At 48.8% G+C, this 25,711-nt stretch overlaps 1 protein-coding gene across 2 annotated transcripts; it reads left to right on the forward strand.

Annotated features, from left to right (window-relative positions):
• Positions 1–343: 343 nt before the first annotated feature.
• On the forward strand, positions 344–24,085 carry BCL6 (BCL6 transcription repressor). Of its 2 annotated transcripts, none has more exons than XM_014783092.2 (10): positions 344–402; positions 10,774–10,812; positions 11,649–11,820; positions 13,031–13,252; positions 15,473–16,444; positions 16,985–17,169; positions 18,569–18,736; positions 19,818–19,948; positions 20,063–20,200; positions 22,879–24,085. In XM_014783092.2, exons 3-10 carry the CDS (start codon positions 11,660–11,662, stop codon positions 23,020–23,022), a joined length of 2,121 nt encoding a protein of 706 aa, XP_014638578.1. In that variant the 5' UTR covers positions 344–402; positions 10,774–10,812; positions 11,649–11,659; the 3' UTR covers positions 23,023–24,085. The 2 variants fall into 2 exon arrangements, with proteins under 2 accessions (XP_014638578.1, XP_004424641.1); XM_004424584.3 differs by lacking the exon at positions 344–402 and adding an exon at positions 425–9,611.
• The last annotated feature ends 1,626 nt before the right edge of the window (positions 24,086–25,711 follow it).

Here is a 25,711-nt window from a genome sequence, read left to right on the forward strand (position 1 = left end):
CAGAATTCCAGAGGCCGAGCTTTGCTACAGAGAAGACGCCGACGTCACAGAGGGGGCGCCCACGTGACGCTGGCGGAGCAGGCCGTACCATAGTCCTGGGCCCGGGGAGGGTGGACCACCGTGTGGCCCCTCGAACCTCGAACCCGAACCTCCAAATCCGAGACGTCTAGCCTGTGTGGGCCTCAAAATATGCCGGATAGTGGGAAAATTTTGTGGCTTGGAAGGCTTTTTATGGGCCAGAGGAGGCAAAAGTCCCGGAGAGCTGACACCGAGTCCTCCCCTGCCACGTAGCAGTGGTAAAGTCTTCAGCTCAAATTCCGAGAATTGAGCTCTGTTGATTCTTAGAACTGGGGTTCTTAGAAGTGGTGATGCAAGAAGTTTCTAGGAAAGGCCGGACACCAGGTGATTATTGCTGTTGCTGCCGCCGCTGCTGCTGCTGCCGCCGCCGCCGCTGTTGCCGCTGGTGCCGCTGCCGCCGCCGCTGCTCATGATCATTATTTTACCTTTTAATTCTTTTTTTTTCCGCTCTTGCCAAATGCTTTGGCTCCAAGTTTCCTATGTGTATCTATTGTTATAAATGTATATATTTATTTATTCTAGCTGTCAGGTGTTAAAATAAATGCCGAAGATTAGTCCCACGTCTCTCCCATTCTAGGATATAGATTTTTATATATTTATTATTTTATTCTTGCTGCCTTGGAGTGAATCGGCCGGTTTGGGGAGGCTTTTGCCACCCTCCCTTGTGTTGTTTTGGTTTTGGAAAAGGAGGTGGAGGAGAGGAAGGAGGGGAATTAGGGGGCGGCCGGAGCAGAGAGGACGAGACAGTGTTTGGGGGGTGATTCGGGAAAGTCTGGGGGCTGTCTGGCCCCAGACGGCGGAGAGGACGCGCGCTCGCGCTCTCGCTCTTTCTGCTGCTGCTTGCCTACGGCTTGTGATCTCGCTGGATTCGCGCGGCTGTGTTTTCTCCCTTCTTCTCTCGCTTGCAAACTGCCTTCCTTGCTCCCTCGCTCCTGCCTCCCCTTCCCTCCCTCCCTCCTCCTTTCCCTCGCCTCTCCTTCCTTCCCCTCTCCAGTCCTTCTTGGTAACTCCGGGAGGCGAGGAGGGAGGCTGCCCGCTCGCTCGCCCCGCTGGCTCCCTTCCACCGGCCTCGGTCCTCTAGATTCCCTGCCTCCGAGGCGAGATTTGGGAGGAAAAATGCACGCGAACTCCTCGGGTTTTTTTTTTCTTCTTTTCATAAACCCAGATGAAGTATCGTTTCTACTATTTCTTTTCAGAGCCGTGATCTTCTTAAGGAGATCCGAGTGTTTCGGTGTCCCCTTCTCCTGTGTTTTGGGGGAGGTTTAGCTTGCCTGGGGGCGGGGATGTTGAATACTTTGAAAATTATTCTTTCTTGGTTGCAGTCGAGGGAGTCGGGAACCCCCGCGCGCTCCCTCTCCCCATCCTCCGGAGAGAGGCTGATGGCGGGACAGGGATTTGGGGGGTGGGTGGGGAAGGGGTGCGCGTTTGCACCTGCGGTGCCGTTCAGCATGCGGGGACTCCGGAAACCTTAACAGGACAGCCCAGCCGAGCGGGAAGGTGGCGGGAGTTCTGGCGGTCGCGGTGTTTGTATTTTGGACGCTGCGTGACTCGGTGTTAGCTCCCAATGGCTGTTCCCCTCTTTCCTAAATTTTATTTTTCCCATGGTGCAAGCTTTGTAAAAAGATAACTGCGGGCCGGAGAGTAGCCGACGTCAGCCTTCAGATTCCCGAGGTAGTTGCACTGGGCGAGGGGAAAAACAAACAGCCCCAGCCCGCGTTCCTATGTGCAGGACCCGGGAGGAGAGAAGGGCAATTTGTGACCCTGGCTGGGGGACCTGGCGCGGGAGGAGGGGGCGCGGGCGCGAAGGGGAGATCTTTGTGAGTGATTTTGCAAAAATGTATTGCGAGGTTGGTTGGATTTGCAACCTGTGGCTCTCCTCGAGGGAGTAGGAATGGGGGAAGGCGGCGGCGGCGGCCCGGGGCGGGAGCGGGTAGGGAGTTGGAGCCTCGGAAATGGGCTGCGCTCGGGGGCAGCGGGAGCGAGGGGCCACCCCGCTGCCGGATGTATTGACCGCGGTAAATGTCTTGAGATCTGTGGATTGCGTTGCCTTTATGATACCGTGTTATTGGAACTCTGGCGAAAAATGGAACTAGTGTTGCAATAATGAGTTTTAAAGCTCCCTCGTGGAAAACAAGAACACTACCCAGTAGATAAAAAAAAGAATGAAAAAGACCCCTTTTATGTTGTGCCCCCTTTCTCGCAATGGTTGAGTTGGTGGTGGGGGTCCTGACAGCTGAGCCGGGGAAATGACCCCAAACAGGGTGCTGAAAGTCCAGAGCTGTGACTGGGTCCCTGACCCGCCTCAGAGAGCTGGTCATCTCCCCCAGGAAACTGATTTAATCGTTTATGGATTTTTTTTTCCAATCAGTTTATAGTTTCCAGGAGGAAAATCTTGTAATGCTTTACTCTCTCTCTCTCTCTGTTTTTTTAAGTGAGTGTCAATAGATACATTTTTTACTGTCCGGAAAAAAAAAAAAAAAAGTGGGGCAGGAGAGAAGGAACCAGGGAAAGGGCTGTTTAGAAATACAGTTTGTGGCTCTGAGCGATGCCACCGGCTTCCTCTACAGAGACTGCCAGTTTCCCTTTTTCTTTGCAAGGTGTGTGTGGTTTTAATAAATAACTTAAAAAAATAAGAGGGGGGCCGGCAAGATCCGTCAGGAGACAGGTATCTATTTTGCTCACTATTTACTACCAAGAGCCTTTGGCACTGGAACAGAACCTCGTAAATCTGCAGCCCAAGTTGAAGTTCATCTGGCCCTAGTCCACACGCTATTCCTGGAGGTAGCAAACATGAGCTCAAAGGAACAAGGTGAAATCACATTCTCGCTTTAAAATATATACTTTTTTTTTTTTTTCAAGGAGAAAAGATATTTGTCTCTAGGGGAGGAGGAAATGGAAAGAGAGCACGAGGAGATGGGCATTCCCTTGCTAAAATGACTGCATTTAAGTTTTCAGGCCAAAATAGAAACCTGTAGATGGGAAATATTCCCTCCCATCCCCCCCCCATTTATAAATAGAAGTTTCCAATATCCTATTTGGAAGATTTTCCAATTCTACAGGCCCAAGCATTGGCTGATTTTAAGGGTCTGTTGATAGTGACAATAAGGCTAGAAGCTGTTTCTAAAAACTGGGCAACTTGAAGGAGAAGGCAGCCAGAATAAGCAGGAATTCTCCAATTGGACTTTTCCTCTGCTATGTTGAAGGGTTTTACCCCGTGCTTTCTTGAAAAGACTCTCCCATTTATTCTGGGTTTGGTGGACTGGGATGGGACTCTAAACTCTTAAGCTGTCGTTTGCTGAGCCTTGAAGAGTTCCAGTTATTGGTTGAGTAAATGGCAGCCATGACTAGATGTCAAAATCCTTCCTTCCCTCTCTCCCCTGCGGGGTAGCCACACTCACAACCCACTTTGTTGTGAAAAACTTAGAGAGATTCAGAGGCGGTGGTGCGGCAGCGCCACCCCTCGGTGGGTGCAACTCTCTAGTATTTGCAAAAGTCAAGTATTTGAAAAATATTGTGAAATGACTTTATGAAGAGTTTTATTTTTTTTTTCTTTAGGAAGAGGAGAGAAAGCTAACTTTAAAAAAAAAGGACTTTACAGTTGATCTCTGAGATGGGGAGGAAAAAAGTTGATTTCCAGCGAGGATGGTGCCATAACAGGCAAAGCAGTTCGAATAAGTGTGTGTGCGCGCGGGCGCGAGGCGGGGTTGACTGGTTGGCTTTAAGTAGGCGAGTTCTCCAGGCTGAGGTGGCCCTCCTTCCTCCTTGGACTTGACTTAGGGCAACTGAATTCTGCTGCTTGTCTGACGTTGAGACATGGAGGAATGTTTTGGTGTAAAAAACCGTAGTGACTGGAAATCCTGCTGTTTCGCTGGCGCTGATGGTGGTGAATGTGCGGAGTAGGTTGAGGAGGGAGGTTTGTGGATGGCGTGGGGCAATGGTAGGCTGGTCTATAGCTGGGTTTGGAGCCCCCTGGGAGGCAAAGTAGAGTGGCGCGCACCGGTTTCCTGCACTGCGCAACAAGTGGGAACGCCGCCGCAGTGATCCGAGTGAGGATGCTGTGTTGTGGCAAAGCTGGCAGGTTTCTCTTTTCTCCACTGGAAGCCAGGAACGGCTCCTCCCAACCCTCCCCGCCTCCCAATCTGAGACGAGCAGCCCCACCAAAGACCATGCTCGTCCCCCTGTCCCCACCCCCAGCTTTGCCGAGCGCTGTAAGCCTGGGTGGGACCCTGCCCTTGGCCTCCAGGGCCCCTTTTCTCCGTGGGGATCAGGAGTTTATTCCCGACTTTCTGTGCTGGTCGACCAGCGTTTGGCAGGAATCTCTGCTAATACCGTCGTATGCCTTTCTGCTTTTTGAAGACAAGTGTACTGTTTCTTTCTCTTCCCAATACATTCAGCCTTTCCGGCTGGAAAAATCAATGTATAATATATGAACGCAACTCTAGATACCGTGTTATGGTTACTAGAGGCGTGTGCATCGAGAAGAACGGAATTACATCCAGTAAATTAAACGTTTTTCAGCTTTGCCTATGGAGGCAACCGCCACCCCCTAACAGAAAAAAAAAAAAAAGTGGGGGGCAGTCGGATGTGGAAGGCTGTGGCCGCGCGGTGATTTTCGGACAGACTGAGTCTGCCACCTAGTGGCAGATCGTGGCCGAGTTCCCCGCCTTGGGCGGTGGGCCAAGCGCGTCCCTTCGGGTCCCCAAGTATTCCGACTAGGCTCTAGAACTGACAGAGGGAGGGCACCCTCCAATGAGGATGACTTCCAACCTCCAATGTTTGGGTAACATGGATGAAAATTAGAAAGCCTCCGGATGCTTGCCCTGTCCACGGTCACTCAGCGATGGGCATCTGCCTCCAGTAATAGAACCACAAAATAACCGGTTTTGAACACTATCTCCCTGTCGCTGTAGCCTCTCCCCGGGAGAAGTCGGTGGTGGAAGGATGCCACGGGGCTGTAGGATATATAACTCTTTACAATTGAGGAAATAGGCGTGATGAGGGGGTCTGTTAATGGTGAGTTACTAACCTAACCCGGACCAGATTTTAAGCTTCTGAATTCCGGGTCAGTGTCTCAAAGGCGAGTTTATCTCCGCTCCTTCGAGGTATCTAAGAGAAAGGAGCAGCACTCAGAGAGAGCCATGATTTTAACCTCTTAGGTCACCGTAGTTGGAAACGGTTACTTAGCAATCTTGGAGGAATTTGTTTAGAAAGTACGGCCTCAGATTTTCAATAACACACATGAAAGTTCTACTGTAGTGCTGAGGGGTGGGGGTCTCAGATCTTGGGGTGTGTGCGTTTATTAGGGGGTGATTAAGGCCCGGTTCCTAGACTTGTGGAGGTGCACCCCCCTGCGCCCATGGCTCACAATTGGATCCTGACATCACTCCCTTCCCCTTCCATCCAATCTTAGTTCAGTGGCTTGGCTAGCAACCAGTTGTGTGTGGGGCTCATATGGATAGGCAGAGTGTAATTCTCTTAGAATTTGTGCCACAACAGCTTCTCAGAAAAGTTTTCTTTCTCGGAGCTCAAAACTTAAGATGGCAAACTGGCGTCCGCGTGCTGGCGGCCCCTAGCGACCGCCGGCGCGCACACCCGCGGGGGACGCCGTCGTCTCCACCGCCCTGGTCGACCGGAATCGAGTTCAGCCTCTCCCACTGCGGGAGCTGTTGGAGGCCGCGTCGGAGAAACGCGCCTCTGTTCGGGTTGGAAACGAATCTGGGGACGTGTTTGAAGAGCGGTCAAGTTTGACTCATCCCTTTCCAAGGACAGTTAGTGCCTTCCATCTTCATTAACGTGAATAAAGACCTTGGCTGACTTCTGTCCGGATCGGATTTTTAAAGGCATTGTTTGCTGGGGGAGATCATGCCGCTCCCCTCCCCCGCCAGCCTTTTTTTTGCAAAGGCCGAGCCCGGTCCAGCCAGGATGGCCAAGATATCTTTGCTCGGGGACGTGGTTTGCTGGCATTGTCTTCCGGCCCTTTCTGGCAGGCTGTCGCGAGCTGGGCGCATGAGGAACGTCCCTTCTGCAGCTCTTCTAGAGATCTTGATGATAAAACACATCCCTCTATTTTATTTCATTTCCTAGAAGCTTGCAGGCTTGCAAGAACGCTGTTAGCAGGAAACGTGATAGAAATGAAAGTCCGGGCATAATGTCCCCGAGCACCTCGGTCACTCAAAGCGACTGCCGAGGCCACCGCATTATCAAATTCGCTTTCATCTCCTGTCGTTTCCTCACCCTCTCGCCTCCCAGCCAAGAGCGCTGAGTGTTTCGCCCCTAGAACAAAAACGACTCCGCAGGTGGACCCCACCCCCTACTGCCGGACCACTGTGGCCAGACCTGAACAGCTCGTTAGTTGAGACGCTGCGGAGAAAGGGAGCGCTCCGGCAGAAGCCCTGATGCGGGTTTCACTGCAGCAGCTCCAGCCTTATTAAAATTCCTCGTCCTTGCCCCTAAACAGTGCTTTGCACTTCCAGATTCTCCTTTGGATTTCTCAGCGAGTTATTGGAGTTATTAGATTACCAATAATCCAAAGGCCGGCCGGGATAGAGAAGAGGGGGGGAAGGGCGGAAGGTGTTCTCCAAATCTGGAGACTGTGTCTAAAGTAGGTCAATGGGAAGGAGGGGCGGGGCGACAAGGGGGTTGTTGGTTTCAAGCCTTGATGGAGGGCTCTCTCTAGTGTTAGGCAGCGGTAAGACATGATTAGGTTTGAGCTCCCGGAACCGTGGGACTCCTAATTTCCAATAAGTGGATTTACTTTATTTTAACTTCCCTTTCTAGATTCTCACCCCTTCCCATATTGTTTCAGCCTCGGCTTTCACCTTTATCCCACGGGGCGAAGGGATGAGAATGCCTCAAAGAAGGATTTTATGAGGCGGAAGAGGCCCAGTCTTTATGGACCGACGCTGACCCCGCCTCCGTCACTAATAGGATGCGCGGCGCAGTGACGCCACCCGCCAGTTTCAGGACTGGACTGCGGCCTTAGAGGCTGCGTGTTTCTCGCCCCTCAACCGCTACCCCTGGCCCCCGAAAGCGCCTCTGGGAGCCCATACTGAAACCCCTTAGTAGATGGCGCCCCGGAGTTGTAATTCCAAGGAAGGCCACGGGAAGGCGAGGCACCCTTGGAGCGCGCCCGTGCGCGCCCTGGCGTCTGCCTCCCGGCCTCTGCCAAATCCTAACCATGTCTCTACCGTTTCGGAGAAATGAGATTCAGAACTCCCGAAACCTGGCCAGGTTCGTCCTGGCAGCTCCTATGCTAAAGTCTTTGGGCGGAAATAGAGCCGAGCTGGGCTCCCCTTCTTGCCAACGTAGGCGGAAGGGACTTTCGGTTTAGTTTTTCTCTCACCCGGCTGGGGCGCGCTGGATGGAGACCCTCAGCCCTAGGGACTCCATCTTTTTGACCTTGACGCCTCGCCTAATCACACCTTTAAAAAAGAGGGAAGGGGGCCAAACAAAAAGAGAGAAAAAGAGAAAAAAAGAAACGATGCACCAGGCAAAAAAGGCCAGAATTGGGCAAATTGAAGTCTTGAAATAAGCCTCGGATTGGACCCGAAATCCTGGGTTCTAGGCCGGCTCCCCTACTAATTTGTCTGCCTTTTCTCATTTATAAAATTGTTGTGGGGGAAGGGTTGGATTAAGTGAACTGTAAGAGTCCTGGACCTGTCGCAGACGAGGTATTTAGGGGAAAGTATGCCGTGTTCCCGGCGAGCCTCCTCGGGCAGCCCCCCTCCTCGGGTGAATCCCCGGAGGCCCGCGCGGCGCAAGCAGCGATCCTGGCGGCTGTCGGGGCCGGTAGCTTCCTGGAAAGTTACTTCTCGTTGGAGCCGGCGATAGGCAGAGAGTGTTCTGTGAAATCCGCTGAGCTGAGATCGACTACGTTCCGGGAATGAGAGGGCTGTGCCATTCCCCTCACTGCCCCCTGCCTTGACGGCGTAACAGGAAAAAGAAAGGCACACACAATGTTAGCTACCGAGGTGCACAAAAAGTTTTACTTGAATGTAACCAAATTAAGGGCAGCCGCGGTCATACCACGGGGCCTCCGTCGCGCCTGCAGGGGCTTCGAGTGCCCGCAGAGCACCCGGGGGTGGGCGGTCTCTGGCAGACAGGTATGATATGGTGGGGGTGGGCGAAGCTGCGCGGGTTTGCCCCGGGGGCCGCAGGACTCAGGTTGTGCCCACGTGTGTGAGCGAGAGAGTGGGGCTGCCTAGCGCCCGCCGATTGGAGGAGGGAGGGAAAAGATGGGGTCGTCGTATTGGCTCGCTCTCGCTCTTAACCTCGCCTCTCGCTCTTCTGTCACCTCCTGTCTTGTCTCTCTCCCTCTCGTTTCTGCTGTCTTCTTTCTCTTTGCCTTTTTTTTTTTTAGGGGAATGTCCCTCTTTTTTCTTCTCTAAATCCTTTAAAAGATCTGCCTTCTTCTCAAGGTGCTTAATTGAAAATACACAGGGAAAGCACCAGAGGAGAGAAAGTGTGTGGGGTGGAGAAGACAAAGTTTAACTCTCACTTGGTGGTTACTGCGGCTGGGGTGGGGTTGGGGTCGGGGGAGTCCGGTTTGGGCCGTTGAGTTGTCAGTTTCTCCTTGACAGCTCTGCTCTTTTGGTTGTTTTTGTGGAATGAGTCTTGTGTGTGGCATTGGTAGGATGGCCGAAGCTAGTAGACAGGGTTTTGAGATCCTGGGCAAGGCTTACCGGCTGAAACCTCAGTGTCCTCCCCAGTAAATCAGGGCTGAGGATCAGATGCAATGATGGATGGGAAAGAGCTGAGTGGTCTGTAAAAAACAAACCAAATGCTAGTGGTGCTTCCAAACCTGCAGCATCTAGAGGGAGGCACCATTGCCCACACCCACCATAACTCACATAGTCACTAGTTATGGGACCTCCTAAGACAGAGCTAGCCAAGGAAGGAGTGGACCTAATAAGGACGTGGGCCTTAGTGTATGTGCATTTGTTTTTGGCCAAGCCAGGAAGAGTTTTAGGGTGATAAGTGCCTAGCCCGGGCCGGACTGACAGTGGACCCAGGGGAATTGTTTTGTTTGTTTGTTTCATTCCTTATCTGGAGTGAGTCATTGCCACTTGTCAAGGTGAAATGGCAAATCTGGGCTTCCCGTGGTTCCAAAAGTCAGTGACTAGAAATCCACAAGCGAGCTAGTGGCTGAAGCTGGTTAAAGGACTGCCTTAGGTATTCCAGAAGTGTTTAGAGATCTCTTCCATGGGGAAAGAGGAGAAGGTTTATAAATAAACTTCACATGTGTCTTCAGCATTCTTTTACAGAGGAGATAATCATCGAACTTTGGTTAGGACCAATTTAGTGTATCTCTCTGCCCATCTTGAGTTAGGATGGGGAGAGGAGGAAATAGGTTCTTTTGTCTTTTTCTGTCCTCTCCCTTTCCCCATTTCCTTCCCCCCGTCCCCACTCACTCACATGCACACACTAACCTTGAAGCCGATGAAATTGAGTGTCTGGCACTTGGGACCACAGAGAAATGTCAGAGTGTTTGGTTACAGACTCAAGGAAACCTCTCATTTTAGAGTGCTCATTTGGTAAGACTCAGCAGCCTGGAATGGGGGCAAAGTGTTTGTGTGGGGGAAGAAACTTAAAAATGAGATTCACCCACATCAGGGTGCTGTCTTGCGTGTTCCACAGCACGTAGGCTGATTTGGAAAGGGGAAAGGAATTTGAGCCAGAAGATCTAGGGCCGGGCCACTGACCATCTATGTGGCCCAACATGACCTCCCTGGCCTCAGGCCCCTTTACCCGGAAAATAGCTCTAAAGGGCTATGTTAAAAAAAAAAAAAGAGGAAAGAAGGTTCAAATATTGTTTTGTTTTGCAGCCCACATATGATCATAAATAAGAGTCTTACACCTGTACTTTAAATTATTTTGCTTTAGAGAAACCAATTTGGAGAGGGTACATACTTTATGAGTGCTCCCTGGCCAGTTCTCAGCTAAACCACACAGTTAAATCTTTCACCAGTAGGGGGAAGCACAAACTTGGAAGTTTGTAGCGTTATATCTGGTCTTAGACCCAGGAGGGAAGGGAGAGGAAGCTTTGAAAAAGAAGGCAAAGATTCTCAAGAAAAGTGTAGATACACCATCTCAGGTTGTATTCCGCAGTTTCCGTATTCAGTCTTAAGTGTTTGAGATGATCAGGAAATACTGCCTGGCTGTTTGTCCTAAACAAGCCACTTGAACCCCTGAGGCTCAGTTTTGTCACCAGTGAAATAGGAATAAAGATATTGACCCTGTTGGCCTTGCAGAATCATTCTGAGACATGACAGGTAATGTTTTAGTGGATTTTGTAAGGCATCCAGAGTGTTTAGGTCCCTCAAGGATCATACTCGTTAATATTGAAAGAATTACTTTTCTTATTTTTTTTCTTTCCCATAAACTCAAGGGCCTTTGAATGGTATACATTTTTTACTTTGAGAAAGGAAATATATGTATATGTATATGTAATTAATGTATGTAATTGCATTCCCAGTACTCAGGGTAAAAACATTATTATCACATAGCTTCGGGTGCCTGTTGTTTCTGTGAGAGCCGAGCTGGAAAAATGTTTGCTAGCTTGTGGTGAAACCACACCAGCTGGCAGGCTGCAGCTATCAAAGTAAAACTAAATACGTGTGTCCTAAAATAAGACTATAGTGGACAATCTTACATTCGTTAAATCAATTTCTGTTTGCTTTTTTCTCTTCCCTGCAGGTTTTAAGCAAAATTTTGGACTGTGAATCAAGGCATTGGGTAAGTAAATTGAATAATATGCTTTAAAATTTTGTGGACAAACTGTTTCTTTTGAATTTGCCAATGCATGTGTTTTTGTGAACTTTGCCACTTTCCATTAGATGTGATAAAGGATAGCTGATTCCCTCTCCATCGCTCCCAGCCCTCACCCCCTGACCCCTGCATTAGACTATCTTGACACCGTTGTGTGATCATGCATTCCCTTACTCATTTCTTAGTTCAAATTAATTGGGGCACAATGTGCTAGGTGCTCCAGGTACATTCAAACAATTAATTCTAAAGCCTAATAGAGGAGAGACAGCTGGTGGCTAGGATAATGAAATGAGATACTGATGAGAATAGCTGCAATTTTTGAGAATCTAGTATGCACCAGGCACATATCTCTAATTTTTACAATCACATAGGCATTACTACTCCCGCTTTGGGAAACAGAAGCCCAGAAACAGTAAACAGGCCTCTCCAAGTCACACAGCTAGCAAAAGGTAAAGGTCGCATTAGAACCTTCAAAGCATGGATTCTGTCCCCTGTCACACACTTGCTGCCTCTCGGTGTTGGCAGAGTATTTGGCATGCGGGAAAAACGCTCCACAAATACTCATTCCCTTCCCCTTTCCCCTAAAGCACTTTCTAGTCCAACTTGTTGGGTAAAGATTATTCTCCCCATTTTACACATGTAAAGAATAGTGGCCAGAGATGAGCCATGCATTGTTCACAGACCACTCAAGGGACCTCAGTTTGCATTCAGCACGTTAGCAGGCCGGGCCACCTGTTCTCACACTCCTGGTAAGCAGGAAGCAGGTTCTGGAGAACTAACAGGATTTTGACCCTTTTTTTCAGGTGAAGACAAAATGACCTCGCTGGCTGACAGCTGTATCCAGTTCACCCGCCATGCCAGTGATGTTCTTCTCAACCTTAATCGCCTCCGGAGCCGCGACATCTTGACTGATGTTGTCATAGTAGTGAGCCGTGAGCAGTTTAGAGCCCATAAGACGGTTCTCATGGCCTGCAGGTGAGGGTTGTGGAAGGGAAAGATGGATGGCTACAGGCGGAGCTATGGTGCTAGCCGTCAGCGAGGCGGAACCTATGGGCCTTTTGTTGTGTTTGGGATCACATCTCATTGGTCTCCAGATCTCCAGCACATGGCCGGGCAGAGTAGCTTCCCAGGAAGCAAATGAATGAACACACTTCTAGAAAAGAAAGAGTTTCTGTTCTGTGGGATTAGAGAGAGAAGAAATCATATGCTATCTCAAGAAGGGACGTGCTTGGGGCAAACATAGAGAATAACTTCAGTTAACCAGGGAAAAAATGAAAAGTGAGAGTTATAAAATATTTTAAGCAAGTTAATTTGAAATCTTTTCTCTTTTATTCTGTAACCATATTTATTTTATACTGTGACGATATTTTCATGGGTCTTTCAGAGTAGATGTAAGTTAGTGAAAGTGAGCCAGCTGATTCTTATGTTTGTCAAGTATTTCAAGTGTTCAGAGCAATTTTGTATTACCTCATCTCCCTGGATCTTCATAGTGACCTGTGTTATAATGATGACCTCCATTTTACAGGTGATAAAACAAAGATACTCTTAGGTGAACTGACGTGCTCTTTCCTCTACTAGACCACACGGTACCTGGAGGTGTGGCTTGAAGTTTGACTTGGAACCTTCTAGAAATATTGACCTTATGATAGTCTATGGACTATCTGTAGGCATAGACTGTAGATGTAGGCATCATTTTAATTATTTGTTATCAATACCCAACTTGCTTCCAAGAAAATACAATAGGATTTTTTAAATAAGGATAATGTGATGGAACAAGAAGGGAAATGCTTATCCCAAAGTTAGAGACTAAAACTAGTTACTGCAAATGAGTGCTAAATTTAACTCTAGTAATCTTTGCAGTTAAGACTAAAAGGAAAACAGGTCCTGTGACTTTGAGAAAATCACTTAACCTCTCTGATCTTAGTTCCCCCATCTGTAAAGGGGGAGAATGGTAGTGTCTACCTTGGAAGGTTGTGAGGAACACAGGATAATGTATGTAAAGTGCTTAATGACTCTGGCTCTCTATAAGTGAGTATTAGTAAGCTCTCCATAAATGGCAGCTATTATTCATTACCATGGAAGTTCTGGAGCTAGGGCTAGGGGAGAGGGGCTGAGCATTGATGCTGGCTGTAATTGATGACAGATTCTGTGTGTCTGTTTAGTGAGACATTTGTTTGTTTTACAGTGGCCTGTTCTACAGCATCTTCACAGACCAGTTGAAATGCAACCTTAGCGTGATCAATCTGGATCCTGAGATCAACCCCGAGGGGTTCTGCATCCTCCTGGACTTCATGTACACGTCACGGCTCAATCTGCGGGAGGGCAACATCATGGCCGTGATGGCCACAGCCATGTACCTGCAGATGGAGCATGTTGTGGACACTTGCCGGAAGTTTATCAAGGGCAGGTGAGCTGCCATGCAGATGGAAGCCTTGGAGATGGAAGGGATCAGAAGGGAGCAGAAACCCTCGATGATGCGTGCATACAGAAAAAATAATCTTCTGTGACACACCACAACCTATGTTTCCACTATTTTTGCACACTTTTGCCCTTAATTAACTCTTAACACTTTAGACAGACTCGACTCCTTCCTGCTGTCCAGATGTGTCTTGTGCATCCTCACCTCATGCTTTCTTCCATTCTCTTGATATACCCTCACCTCCCACCCATCCTACAAGGCCAAGCTGGGATGCCATCCCAAGGAGATGTCCTTGGTACATGTTCTTATGATTATCACTCAGCTCGTTCCTCAGCCCTTCCTCTCCAAAAAGTGTTCCAAAGCCTTTTGCCTGCCCTTTAGACCTTCCTTCTATCTTAAGTTCTATCTTCCTTCTATCTATATATGTTTGCATATATGTTTTAGTTCTCCTTTAGACTTCTATTATAACTATTTACATATGTGCCTTAGTTCCCCTACCAGACTCTGAGCTGCTTTACTCATCATTTATGTCACCCTGCTCCTACTAGAGAGGACATTTATTGAATTAAATTGAGTTCATTGGGTCTAACCCACTACCTGAGGGCTGGTAAGACATGACCATCATTTAAAGGTGAGGAACCTCGGGGGCCGGCCCGGTGGCACAAGTGGTTAAGTGTGCACGCTCTGCTGCGGCGGCCCAGGGTTCGCCAGTTCAGATCCTGGGCACGCACTGACGCACTGCTTGTCGACGAGCCATGCTGTGGCGGCGTCCCATATAAAGTAGAGGAGGATGGGCATGGATGTTGGCCCGGGGCTGGCCCTCTTCAGCAATAAAAGGGTTGGCAGATGTTAGCTCAGGGCCGATCTTCCTCACAAAAAAAATAAATAAGTAAAAAATAAAGGGGAGGAACCTGAGAGCCAAAGAGGTGAAGAGCTTTGCTAAGTGGAACAGAGACTTGGGGCTTGACTGCTTTAGAATCATTTGATTCAGCTGCTCTAGGGTGATTGCATCCCTTCTCAAGCAGAAGCGTTTCCAGCCTCTGTCTGCACACCTTCAGGAGCCAGGAACTCAGTGTTCCCAGAGCCATGCAGTCTACCTTGGACAGTTAGAAAGCTCTTCTTTATGGCGAGCTGAAATCTGGCTCCCTTAACCTTCACTCACTGGTTCTAGCTCTGTTAACTGTGATCATGTTTAGCTGGCCTATTTTTCGCCCACATAATGTCCCTTCAAGTATGTGCAGCTAGAGCTCTTTGTCTCCGGTGCGTGATAATGGTGGCAAGATCATCATTGCTGTCATTTGTGAGGACTTTCTCTGCGTCAGGCCTTGTGCTTGGAGCGGTTAAGTAAATTGCTCCAGGTCACATAGCTGCTAAGTGGCACAGCTGGAATTGGAAAGCAGGTCTGGCTGCTTCGGAGCCATGCTTCCTGCACTGGCAGACGCTGCCTGTTCTCCACAGTCAACTTCCCACTGACTCTGGTGGGCATATAGGGCAAGTCCTTTCTTTGACAGGGCACCAGTTTGTCTATGACCCTCCGAAAACTGGTGTGGCACCAGTATTGTATAAATTCTTCCCTCCCTGAGCCTCAGTTTCCATTTGTATAAAATGGAGACAATAATACCTGCCTTTTCTGCTTTGCAGGATTTTGCATGGGGGGAATGAGATAAGGGCTCTGAAAGCTTTACATTCTATATGGATTCACACACATACATACATGTGACTTAAAGCTACAAGACCATGTTTACATAGGCACAGACTGTGTGGGTAACTCACTTCCCTTCTCTGGGCCTTGTTTCCCCAACTGTGGGCTTTTGCTAGACTTCTAGCATAAATGCCTTGTAACTGCAAGTACTTTCCGACTCCAAAGCCCATCCCTGATGTCTAGCTGACCCAAGCACAAATGTGGTTACATAGTCCAGTGTCACTTGGAAGGTCATCCATTTAACAGTTCTGATTTAGGACCGGCCCCGTGGCTTAGCGGTTAAGTGCATGCGCTCCGCTGCTGGTGGCCCGGGTTCGGATCCGGGCGTGCACCGACGCACCGCTTCTTCGGCCATGCTGAGGCCGCGTCCCACAGACAGCAACTAGAAGGATGTGCAGCTATGACATACAACTATCTACTGGGGCTTTGGGGGGAAAAATAAATAAGTAAAATCTTTAACAGTTCTGATTTAGAGGCCCGTGTCTCCTCTCTTTTTTCTCCTACAGTGAAGCAGAGATGGTTCCTGCCATCAAACCTCCCCGTGAAGAGTTCCTGAACAGCCGGATGCTGATGCCCCAAGACATCATGGCCTATCGGGGTCGTGAGGTGATGGAGAACAGCCTGCCGCTGAGGAATGCCCCCGGGTGTGAGAGCAGAGCCTTTCCCCCCAGCCTGTACAGTGGCCTGTCCACACCGCCAGCCTCTTATCCCGTGTACAGCCACCTCCCCGTCAGCAGTTTCCTCTTCTCCGATGAGGAGTTGCGCGATGCCCGGATGCCTGTGGCCAATCCCTTCCCCAAGGAGCGGGCCCACCCCTGCGATAGTGCCAGGCCAGTCCCTGGTGAGTACAGCCGGCCTGCCATGGAGCTGTCCCACAGTGTATGCCACAGCAACATCTACTCGCCCAAAGAGGCAGCCCCAGAAGAGGCACGGAGTGACATGCACTACAGCGTGGCCGAGGGCCCCAAGCCTGCTGCCCCCTTGGCCCGGAATGCCCCATACTTCCCCTGTGACAAGGCTGGCAAGGAGGAAGAGAGGCCTTCTTCAGAGGATGAGATTGCCCTGCATTTCGAGCCCCCCAGTGCACCCCTGAACCGGAAGGGTCTGGTTAGTCCACAGAGCCCCCAGAAGTCCGACTGCCAGCCTAACTCGCCCACGGAGTCCTGCAGCAGCAAGAATGCCTGCATCCTCCAGACCTCTGGCTCCCCTCCAGCCAAGAGCCCCACTGACCCCAAAGCCTGCAACTGGAAGAAATACAAGTTCATCGTGCTCAACAGCCTCAACCAGAATGCCAAACCAGAGGGGCCCGAGCAGGCTGAGCTGGGCCGCCTTTCCCCTCGAGCCTACACTGCACCACAGGCCTGCCAGCCGCCCATGGAGCCCGAGAACCTTGACCTCCAGTCCCCAACTAAGCTCAGTGCCAACGGGGAGGACTCTACCATCCCACAGGCCAGCCGGCTCAATAACATTGTCAACAGGTGATTTCAAAGGCAGGGCAGGCCTGCGGTCGGGGCTTACCTGGACAGGGTTCTGGGGTCACTTCTGATGGATGCAGGGCTGTGTTCTTTTCTTGCCTGCAATGCTGAGCATATTAGAGGTGTGAGATAAGTGCCTATTGATTGAGTTAGCCTAAGGAAGGATATTAAGCTTTAGTATATTTTTTCATAGCAAGAGAGATGATTCTCTTCTATGGTAGAAGAGCATTCCGTGAATCCCAAAGGCCACTCCTGTGGTATCAGTGTGGCAGAGGGAATCCTCACTCTTGCCCTGGACTGAGAGAGGCTGTGTCTGCAGTGCTGAGGGGAAGAACTGGGCCCTGGAGTGGGGTTTTGGCTCAGCTTGACCCCGTCAGTGGCCTCTGTGTGTATGTGTTTGGAGGTAGGCTTGAGGATAGCTGAGGCCCCAGGTCCAGAGGGGCCTCTGGGCTTGCCTGAGCCCTGGGAGGAGGGCATGGCATCGAGGCCAGGCAGAATGCTCCACCCTGCTCCAGCTCAGAGCCTCTGTCCTTCTACCCGCAGGTCCCTGACAGGCTCCCCCCGCAGCAGCAGCGAGAGCCACTCGCCACTCTACCTGCACCCCCCCAAGTGCACGTCCTGCGGCTCTCAGTCCCCGCAGCACGCGGAGATGTGCCTCCACACCGCCGGCCCCACGTTCCCCGAGGAGATGGGGGAGACCCAGTCTGAGTACTCGGATTCTAGCTGTGGTGAGTCCCTTCCCTGCCCTCTGCTTGCCAGGGAGAAGGAAGGCCCTGCCTCTGCTCCACAGGGTTTGTGTTTTCATTTTATTTACACTGTTGTCATCGACTGGGAGAAGTCACTGATTGGAAGTCCGTTGGCATTTAAAGTCACCAGTCGATCGCCCCTCTCTAGACCTTTTAGGGAACTAGGCTGACCAAACAAGGATGGCATCTTAGAGTTAATCTGGGGTAACAGAGAATGACCAAATAGCCTCTTCAGCTTCATGCCAGCAAACGTAGCTTGTGGGGCTGGCTGTACAACTCCCAGAACTTTCTCAGTCCCTCCGGACCCAGCCTCTTTACTGATCTGGGTGCGTGTTAGTTCACCCTGCTAGGCTGCCCATTCTATGAGGAGAAGAATTATTCATTCCTGCATCTCCCATAGATCCTAGTAAGTCTCTAGCACAGAGTAGATACTCAGTTAATGGTAGCTGAATTCGATTAGTTGACCTGAATTATTAAATTAAAGTTTCTGGATGGTCTGATTGGCATCCCCAGTTTTTGCCAGATAAGAAAGTCTGCCTCTTGCCCAGCTCTGGCTGCAGTCGTAGAGCCCAATAATACCTAATTGGGGGTAAGCCACCATGACATGTCATTTTCAAACTGTTATAACAAAAGAAAAAAATTACTTCCTTACATTGAGCGGTTTGGCACAGGTTCATGGACCCATAGTTGGGAGTGCAGGGACTGTCCCCTCCTGTCCCCCTGGCCATTTGCCTGTGCTCTGCACTCCATTTCCTTCTCTCTGGGCCTCTGTTTCTACTTCCATCAGCATCCTTGGTCTCCCAATCTCACAGAAGTGTTCAGGAGACATGAAATCCCGATGGGGACAAAGGTGACCATGTTCACCATTAATTCCTCCTTCAGTGACCTCACAGTGTCATTGAATTTGATTTATATCTTACATTCCTGTAATGCTTTGTGTTATACAGTAGGCAGGATGGGATTTATAATCCTGATTTTGGAGATAGAGCCACAGACAGGACTCAGGGAGGTGAAGGGTCTTGCCCGAGGGCTTCTGTGTAGGAATGTAAATAAAACTATGAACTGATAAGAACAGTCTGTTCTCAGAGCCCTGCTGAGCCTTCCTCAAGCTGCTGCAGGCCATATGGGGCCCTGTTGGTTTGTGTTTCTCTTCTGTACCTTAATATTCAAATCTGTCTCCTTTTTCCTCCATGACTAGACTCTAAATGCTAAGAAAAATAAAACCCCCACAGGCCCTTTGCTCTGGGCTCCTACAAATGTCGGGTGGGCAGGGGGCCGAGAGTTCAGTTTGGCACTGGGGGTAGCTACAGAAGAGAGAGGCCTCGGAGCCCTTCCCCCTTCCTCGTGCTGACGTCGATGTCCCCCTCCCACCATCCGACAGAGAATGGGGCCTTCTTCTGCAATGAGTGTGATTGCCGCTTCTCTGAGGAGGCCTCACTCAAGAGGCACACGCTGCAGACCCACAGTGACAAACCCTACAAGTGCGATCGATGCCAGGCCTCCTTCCGCTACAAAGGCAACCTCGCCAGCCACAAGACCGTCCACACGGGTATGGCCCTGCCCCTCCACGCCCACCCGCCCCAGCTTGCCAGGGTTCCTCGGGGCAGAACGGGAAGAGGATCCTGGAGAAAGCAGTGCGGGGCCTTGGTACCTGGTGGGGTGAGGCAGGGAGTGGGCCCGTCCCCGCCTGAATGAGGGGCCTCGCCCTGTCATGTCTTCGCCAGGCGACTCGTCCACTCTCTGTCTGCTTTGTCTTCCCTCTGAGATGCTCTGTCCTGTTTCTCTGCCTTCGCTGGCGTCAGAAGTGTTACTCCCACTGTACAGGGGAAGAAACTGAGGCTGAGAAAGGCAAAGCAGATTCAGTTTTTGTAAATCCAGAAAAAAACAAAAGGCCTCTTGGTTTCCTCTAAGGGCTTGTTCCTTATCAACTCACATTCCTTTACCAGGTAGCTTCTAATAACCTGATTGTTGTCCAGAGTTGACTCTCGATATTTTAAATGGGTCCATTAGCCCAGAAACTTTGCATGGAGGAAGGCTCAGCCCTTCTGTTAGGTTCCCAGGTCTGAGCATCTACTCCAACTCAGGCCCCACCTCTCTTGCAAATGGAATTTAGCTGTAGCTGCCATGAGGGCAAGAGCATGTTTGTTCTAAAAGAGAGAAATAAAAGCAGCCTCCTGATTGTATCTCCCTGGTGAGAGGGTGATTATTGAATCAGTCTTATCCAAGCGAAGAGCTGGAAGAGCCTCCCCAGGTCATCTACATTCTCAGGTTCCAGAGAGAGAAACTGAGGCACAGAGAAGGAGTCACTCATCCAGGTCCCGCAGTTAGAGAATCCTAATGACAAAGCTGGTTCTAAGGCTTCCTGGAAGCTCGCTCTTTCCCCGTCCCACGCCCGGCATTGTTTCCACTTCTCCTTGTCACCGCCAGCTTCTTGACCTGGTCGCCTGCAAGGCATGCTGATGTGTGTGTGAGAGAAGGGTGGCAGGCCAGGAGGCAGACCCCAGATCTTCTCTGACATCTTCTATGGGAAAGAAAGCCAACGTGGCAGCTTGCTTTGAAATCCAGGGCCCAGGAACTATGGAGACCTCTGCTGAATATGGCTTTCCTTCTTCTCTTTCTCTTGGTAATAGGTGAGAAACCCTATCGTTGTAATATCTGTGGGGCCCAGTTCAACCGGCCAGCCAATCTGAAAACCCATACTCGAATTCACTCTGGAGAGAAGCCCTACAAATGCGAAACCTGCGGAGCCAGATTTGTACAGGTGAGCAGGGGGCGTAGGGAAAGGACCCCTCAACCTATGCGTGCTGATGGGGGGCTGCTGAGGGGTCTGCAGCCCACCCCGACAGAGCGTCTCATGCTTCGGTCTCCCGTTCAGGTGGCCCACCTCCGTGCCCACGTGCTCATCCACACTGGTGAGAAGCCCTATCCCTGTGAAATCTGTGGCACCCGTTTCCGGCACCTTCAGACTCTGAAGAGCCACCTGCGAATCCACACGGGAGAGAAACCTTACCATGTACGTGAGCCTCTTGTGGCTACTGGCTGCCAGGGGAGGGGCAGGGAGGTGGAGGGGTGGGGCAGCAGAACTGTTTGCTCCAATCTCAAGGACACAGTGGGACGACCACTGAACAAAAGCCCTGGATTGGGGCCTGATTTTCAAAGACACCCTACTTGACCTTGGCCTAGGTCTCAGTTTGCTCATCTTTAAAGCGGGGGTATTGGGCTAGGTGATCTGGGCCTTAGGAAGAGGTCTGGACTATGGATGCATAGATTTTGGAGTCATTCGTTCATTCCACAAATACTTACTGCATGCTTATAACATGCCCAAGAGGAGCTAAGGTGTTTGAGAAGGAGCAGTCAGAGGAGTAGGAGGAGAACCAGAAGAATGTGGTGATATAAGAAAAAAAAAAAACAGAGAAAAGTCCATTTCAAGAAGGAGTAGGTGGCCAGCAGCAAGATGCCATGATCGGGCCATTGGAATCGTAGTGTTCTAGAGCAGGCTCTCAGCAAACTGCGCCTTGTGGGCTAATTTTTGAACATTCCGTGAGCTAGAATAGTTTTTAAATTTTTAAATGGCTAAAAAAAATCAAAAGAATAATATTTTGTGACCTGCAAATTATATAAAATTTAAATTTCAGTGTCCATAAATAAAGTTTTATTGGAACACCACCACGCTTATTTTGCTTACGTATTGTCTGTGGCTGCTTATAATTATACTGCAGGGTTGAGTAGTTGTGTTAGAGGATGTACGACCCTCAAAGCCTAAGACACTTACTATCTGGCTCTTTACAGAAATAGTTTGCTGATCTCTGCTGGAGAAGGGAAAGATATTGGCTGGGCAGCTGAGAGATCTGGGTTCTTATTCTGACTCTGACACTAACCCTTTTCAAGGCCTCGGGCAAGCCCTGACCCTCTCGCTGGGCCACAGTTTTCTTTCTCTATAAAATGATGAGCAGTTTTCGAACTGTGCTCTCTCAGTCATTGAGGTTCTGCAACCCCGAAGGGCAGGGCTGGACTAAGACTGCAACCTCTTTCACCTTTTCAGTTTCCATTTAATTTGAAAAAAGAGCCCCATGGCTTACGAGTGTGGAAACTCCTGTTCTAGGCAATGCTGCCTTTGGTGGGTTTATGGCATCACTTAGGTAGTGACGGCACGGGAATGAATCAATGAGTGGTTAACCCACGTCACAAATGTTAGCCTGCGCAATGTGGTTATTTTCATTCCCTTGTTTATCAGTCCTTGAGTGAATATCTTCTTACTTGCTGTTTGTTCTTGGCAAATTGGTTATTCTCTCAGCACCTTAATTTCCTCATCTGTAAAATGAGCCTGATCCTGGTACCTACCTCATGGAGTTGTTGTATTAAGTTAACGAATTCGATAGTGTTCAGAATAGTGCTTGGCACATCGTAAGAGTACAATAAATATTTGGTATTATAATTATTTGCTAGAAGTTTAGATGCACAGAATGTCAGAGTTAAGGGTGACCTTTAGAATGTATAGACTCTGTCCCTTTACAGAAGGAAAGCCAAGGCCCGGAGAGAGAAATGACACACTCAGGACACACAGCAGCAAGTGGCATAGACTCTGTGGGCCCCACATCTCCCGAGACCAGGACTCTTTCTACTCACAACCCACTCATTTTATTTTTCAGTTTTCTAAATGTATTTTCATTTTTACTTTAAAACAAATTCTTTATATGAACATATTTTATTACACTTTTTATTTGGGAATAGTTTTAGATTTATAGAAAAGTTGCAAAGATCGTACAGAGAGTTCCCATATGCACCCAGTTTCCCCTGTTGTTAAGGTCTTACATTAGGAGGATACATTTGTCACGACTAATGAACTCATAACTGATACATTATTATAAACTAAAGTTCATACTTTATTTGGATTTTCTTAGTTTTTACCTTAAATGCCCTTTTTCTGTTCCAGGATTGCATCCAGGTTACCCTAGTACATTTAGTCATCCATTTGACTTTTAAGTAACTTCTTCACTAAAACTCTTATCATCCTTTCATTGAATCAAAGCGAGAAACAGCTCTACTTGCTAATGCCTTGTTAGCTTATCTAAGGTGTACACACTAAGAAGGAATATAACTGTGTTTTTTAAAGTATGTCCCGGACTTGAGAATTTTCATGAATTCAAACCGGTCTAACTCATTTGTCCAAATGTGTTCAGATTTATTGCATAATTGCCTAAGAGGCATATTCTACTAGGTACTAGGAAGATGATAAAGTTTCGTAAGAAGTAGTCACTGCCCTCAAAACATTCCCCACCTGATAAGGATGCTAATGCACGGGATAGCAAGGCTGGAAATCTTACAGAGGTTCAAAGGAAAGAGGGATTATTTTCACCTTAGAGAGATTCAGGAAAGCCCTTATAATTAGAGGAGTTTACATCCGAACTGCATTTTTGGATAAGACTTGAACTTGTGGAGTCAAGGTAGGGAAACCCATCTCAAGGAGGGGAAAAGCGTGAGCAACACTTTGGAAAGCGGGGAAGGGATATTTGCACAAAGCTGACTTGTCCCTTAGCAGAAGCCGGGAATCATACGGGTTCCTAACCTGCCTTTCGAGAGGGGAGAGCTGCCCGATCCCTCGCCGGGAGAATCTCCTTTTCTAGGTCTTTGAGCAATGACACATTTCTTGGGTGGATGACGGTTAACAGTGTGCCTCTGCTTTACCTTCAGTGCGAGAAGTGTAACCTGCATTTCCGTCACAAAAGCCAGCTGCGACTTCACTTGCGCCAGAAGCACGGCGCCATCACCAACACCAAGGTGCAATACCGCGTGTCCGCCACTGACCTGCCCCCGGAGCTCCCCAAAGCCTGCTGAAGCATGGAGTGTTGATGCTTTCCATTCGAGCCCCTTCTCGGAATCTACCCAAAGGATACTGTAACACTTTACGATGTTCATCCCACGATGTAGTGCCTCTTTCATCCACTAGTGCAAATCATAGCTGGGGGTGGGGTGGGGGGAGGGGCGTGGGGACCGGGAGCCGAGGCAGCTCCCCTTCCCCCACTGCCATAAAACATTAAGAAAATAATATTGCTTCTTCTCCTATGTGTAAGGCGAACCATGTCAGCAAAAAGCAAAATCATTTTCTATATCGAAGTTGGGGAGTAGGCAAAAGTTCTGACTTGACTTAGTCTGCAAAATGAGGAATGTATATGTTTTGTGGGAACAGATGTTTCTTTTGTATGTAAATGTGCATTCTTTTAAAAGAAGAGACTTAACGGTATGTTATCAAAGAGAGGGCTTTAATTTTTTTAACCAAAGTTGAAGGAATATATGGCAGAGTTGTAAATATATAAATATATATATATAATAAATATATATAAACCTAAAAAAGATATATTAAAAATATAAAACTGCGTTAAAGGCTCGATTTTGTATCTGCAGGCAGACACGGATCTGAGAATCTTTATTGAGAAAGAGCACTTAAGAGAATATTTTAAGTATTGCATCTGTATAAGTAAGAAAATATTTTGTCTAAAATGCCTCAGTGTATTTGTATTTTTTTGCAAGTGAAGGTTTACAATTTACAAAGTGTGTATTAAAAAAAAAAAAGAACAAAAAAAACTGCAGAAGGAAAAACGTGTAGTTTTGTTTTAGTTTTTGGTTTGTATATACCTGTACAACGTGTCCTACGGTGCCTTTTTTCATGGAAGTTTTCAACGATGGACGAGCGCGCCATCCTTTTTTGAAGTGTAGGCAGACACAGGGACTTGAAGTTGTCACTAACTAAGCTCTCTTTGGGAATGTTTGTCTCATCACATTCTGCGTCGTGCTTGTGTTATAACTACTATGGAGACAGGGTTTGGCTGTGTCTAAACTGCATTACCGCCTTGTAAAATATAGCTGTATAAATACAAGAATAAAATGTTGAAAAGTCAAATCGGCTTGTTCTGGAAGTCTTTCCTTGTGTTGGAATTGGGACTTGAAAGGGTCTCTCGACTCTTAACCTAGTGGGAAACGCTCACGGAGGGGAGCGGCTGCTGGCTGGTGGAGTCTTGGAGATGCCGAGGCTGGGGTTTGCTTCTGGTAGCTGAGCGTGGACCCACATTCAGTTCCCAGCACCAGGAGGGACCGCAGACTCCAGACCCTGGTCATGGGGAGCTCAGGTGGGGGATTTTGGATGGACCTCTCACCTTTATTTCTGGCTAGTTCCCTCCTCTGTCTGTTTTGTCACTCAGAGCTCTAGGCTGAGCATTTAATGACTTCAGTTCTAGCCTTTCTGACGCAGATGTGTATGAGTCCTTCCCTCCTCTGGGCCTTGGAGAATTTGTCCATTCTGTGAAGCGAGAAGGCTCATCTTGCCTCCTGGTTTCATACATAATTTCTCTCTTCTGGGTCCAGGGGACAGTTGAAGGCATCTGGCCCCATCATACATTTCTCAGCCTTGCTGCCTTTGGAGTCTTTTTGGTATCTGCTGGATCATTGACAGACAATGTAGACTCAGAAGCTTTATGGATGGCTATTAGCCAAGCAAACCTCCATCCCTGCGGAAGTGCTCTTTGTCCAAAGAACTCTGGTGGAAGTCAGTCACCTCATCCTGTGTGACTTGCGACAACCACTTCCCCTCTGGGTCCTCTTCCCAACCTGTCCATGAGGGGATTGGATTAACTAGATCATTTATGATTCCACAGTTCAGACATAAGTTCACCCTAGCTTGCTTTGGCATTCAGTTTTATTTTACCTCAAAAAACCCCAAGGATCAAGTTTGATTGACAAGACCTAAGAATGGTGACAACAAGTGTTGTTCTGGCCCCTGGCCCAGAGGAGAAAGTTTGCAATGCCCACTTCCTGTTCCTGGGTGGCAGTGGGGGAGGACGCAAAGTGAAGACTTTCCCTGGGCCCGTGGGCTACCGGTTAGACAGTGGTGTCCCTTGGCAGTGCCTTGCAGCAGGCTCTGAGCACGTGCTGGGAAGCTCAGGGGAACTGACCACCCAAAGCCCCAGAGACAGCCTCAGAAAGTCATGCCACCCTTGGCCAGCTGCATGGCCTTTCAGCTCAGGTTTCCTTTGAAAATGACTTTAAAGGACTTGCCAGCTCGAGGCCTCAGCTCACCCTGCTCTTTGAAATGGGAGAAAATGATCCCTCTGCTCTCAGAGAAACTTGGCAGAAGAACTTAACAAAACAGACGGCTTCAGGAATGACAATTCACAGGCCCGAGAGAGGCTGGCCCCAGCGCCCCTTTGCTCCCTGAGGGCCTCCAAGCTTGTTTATGTATCATTACTGTTTAATGGAAAGACTAGGGGGCCAGGGCAGACAGTGTGGGTGGCATTCAAGTTCAAACAAAAGGGAAGATCAAAGAATGAGTGACTGCGGCCAACTGACGATCAATAATAAGTAAAAGGCAAACATCTCTAAACAGATAAGCTAGGGCAAAGGGAACATAGAATTTTATTACAAAAGTGGGATGTGAATGCAACTTTTCACAAGTACATAACTTATAAAACTGAGTGTGCATGACGTTCTGCTCTATATTGTAAGGTTTTTAGAAGAAAGTTTTCTGAGGACC

This window comes from Ceratotherium simum, chromosome 15 (genome assembly GCF_057802395.1).
Source record: "Ceratotherium simum simum isolate JZ-2026a chromosome 15, ASM5780239v1, whole genome shotgun sequence".
NCBI lineage: Eukaryota > Metazoa > Chordata > Mammalia > Perissodactyla > Rhinocerotidae > Ceratotherium > Ceratotherium simum.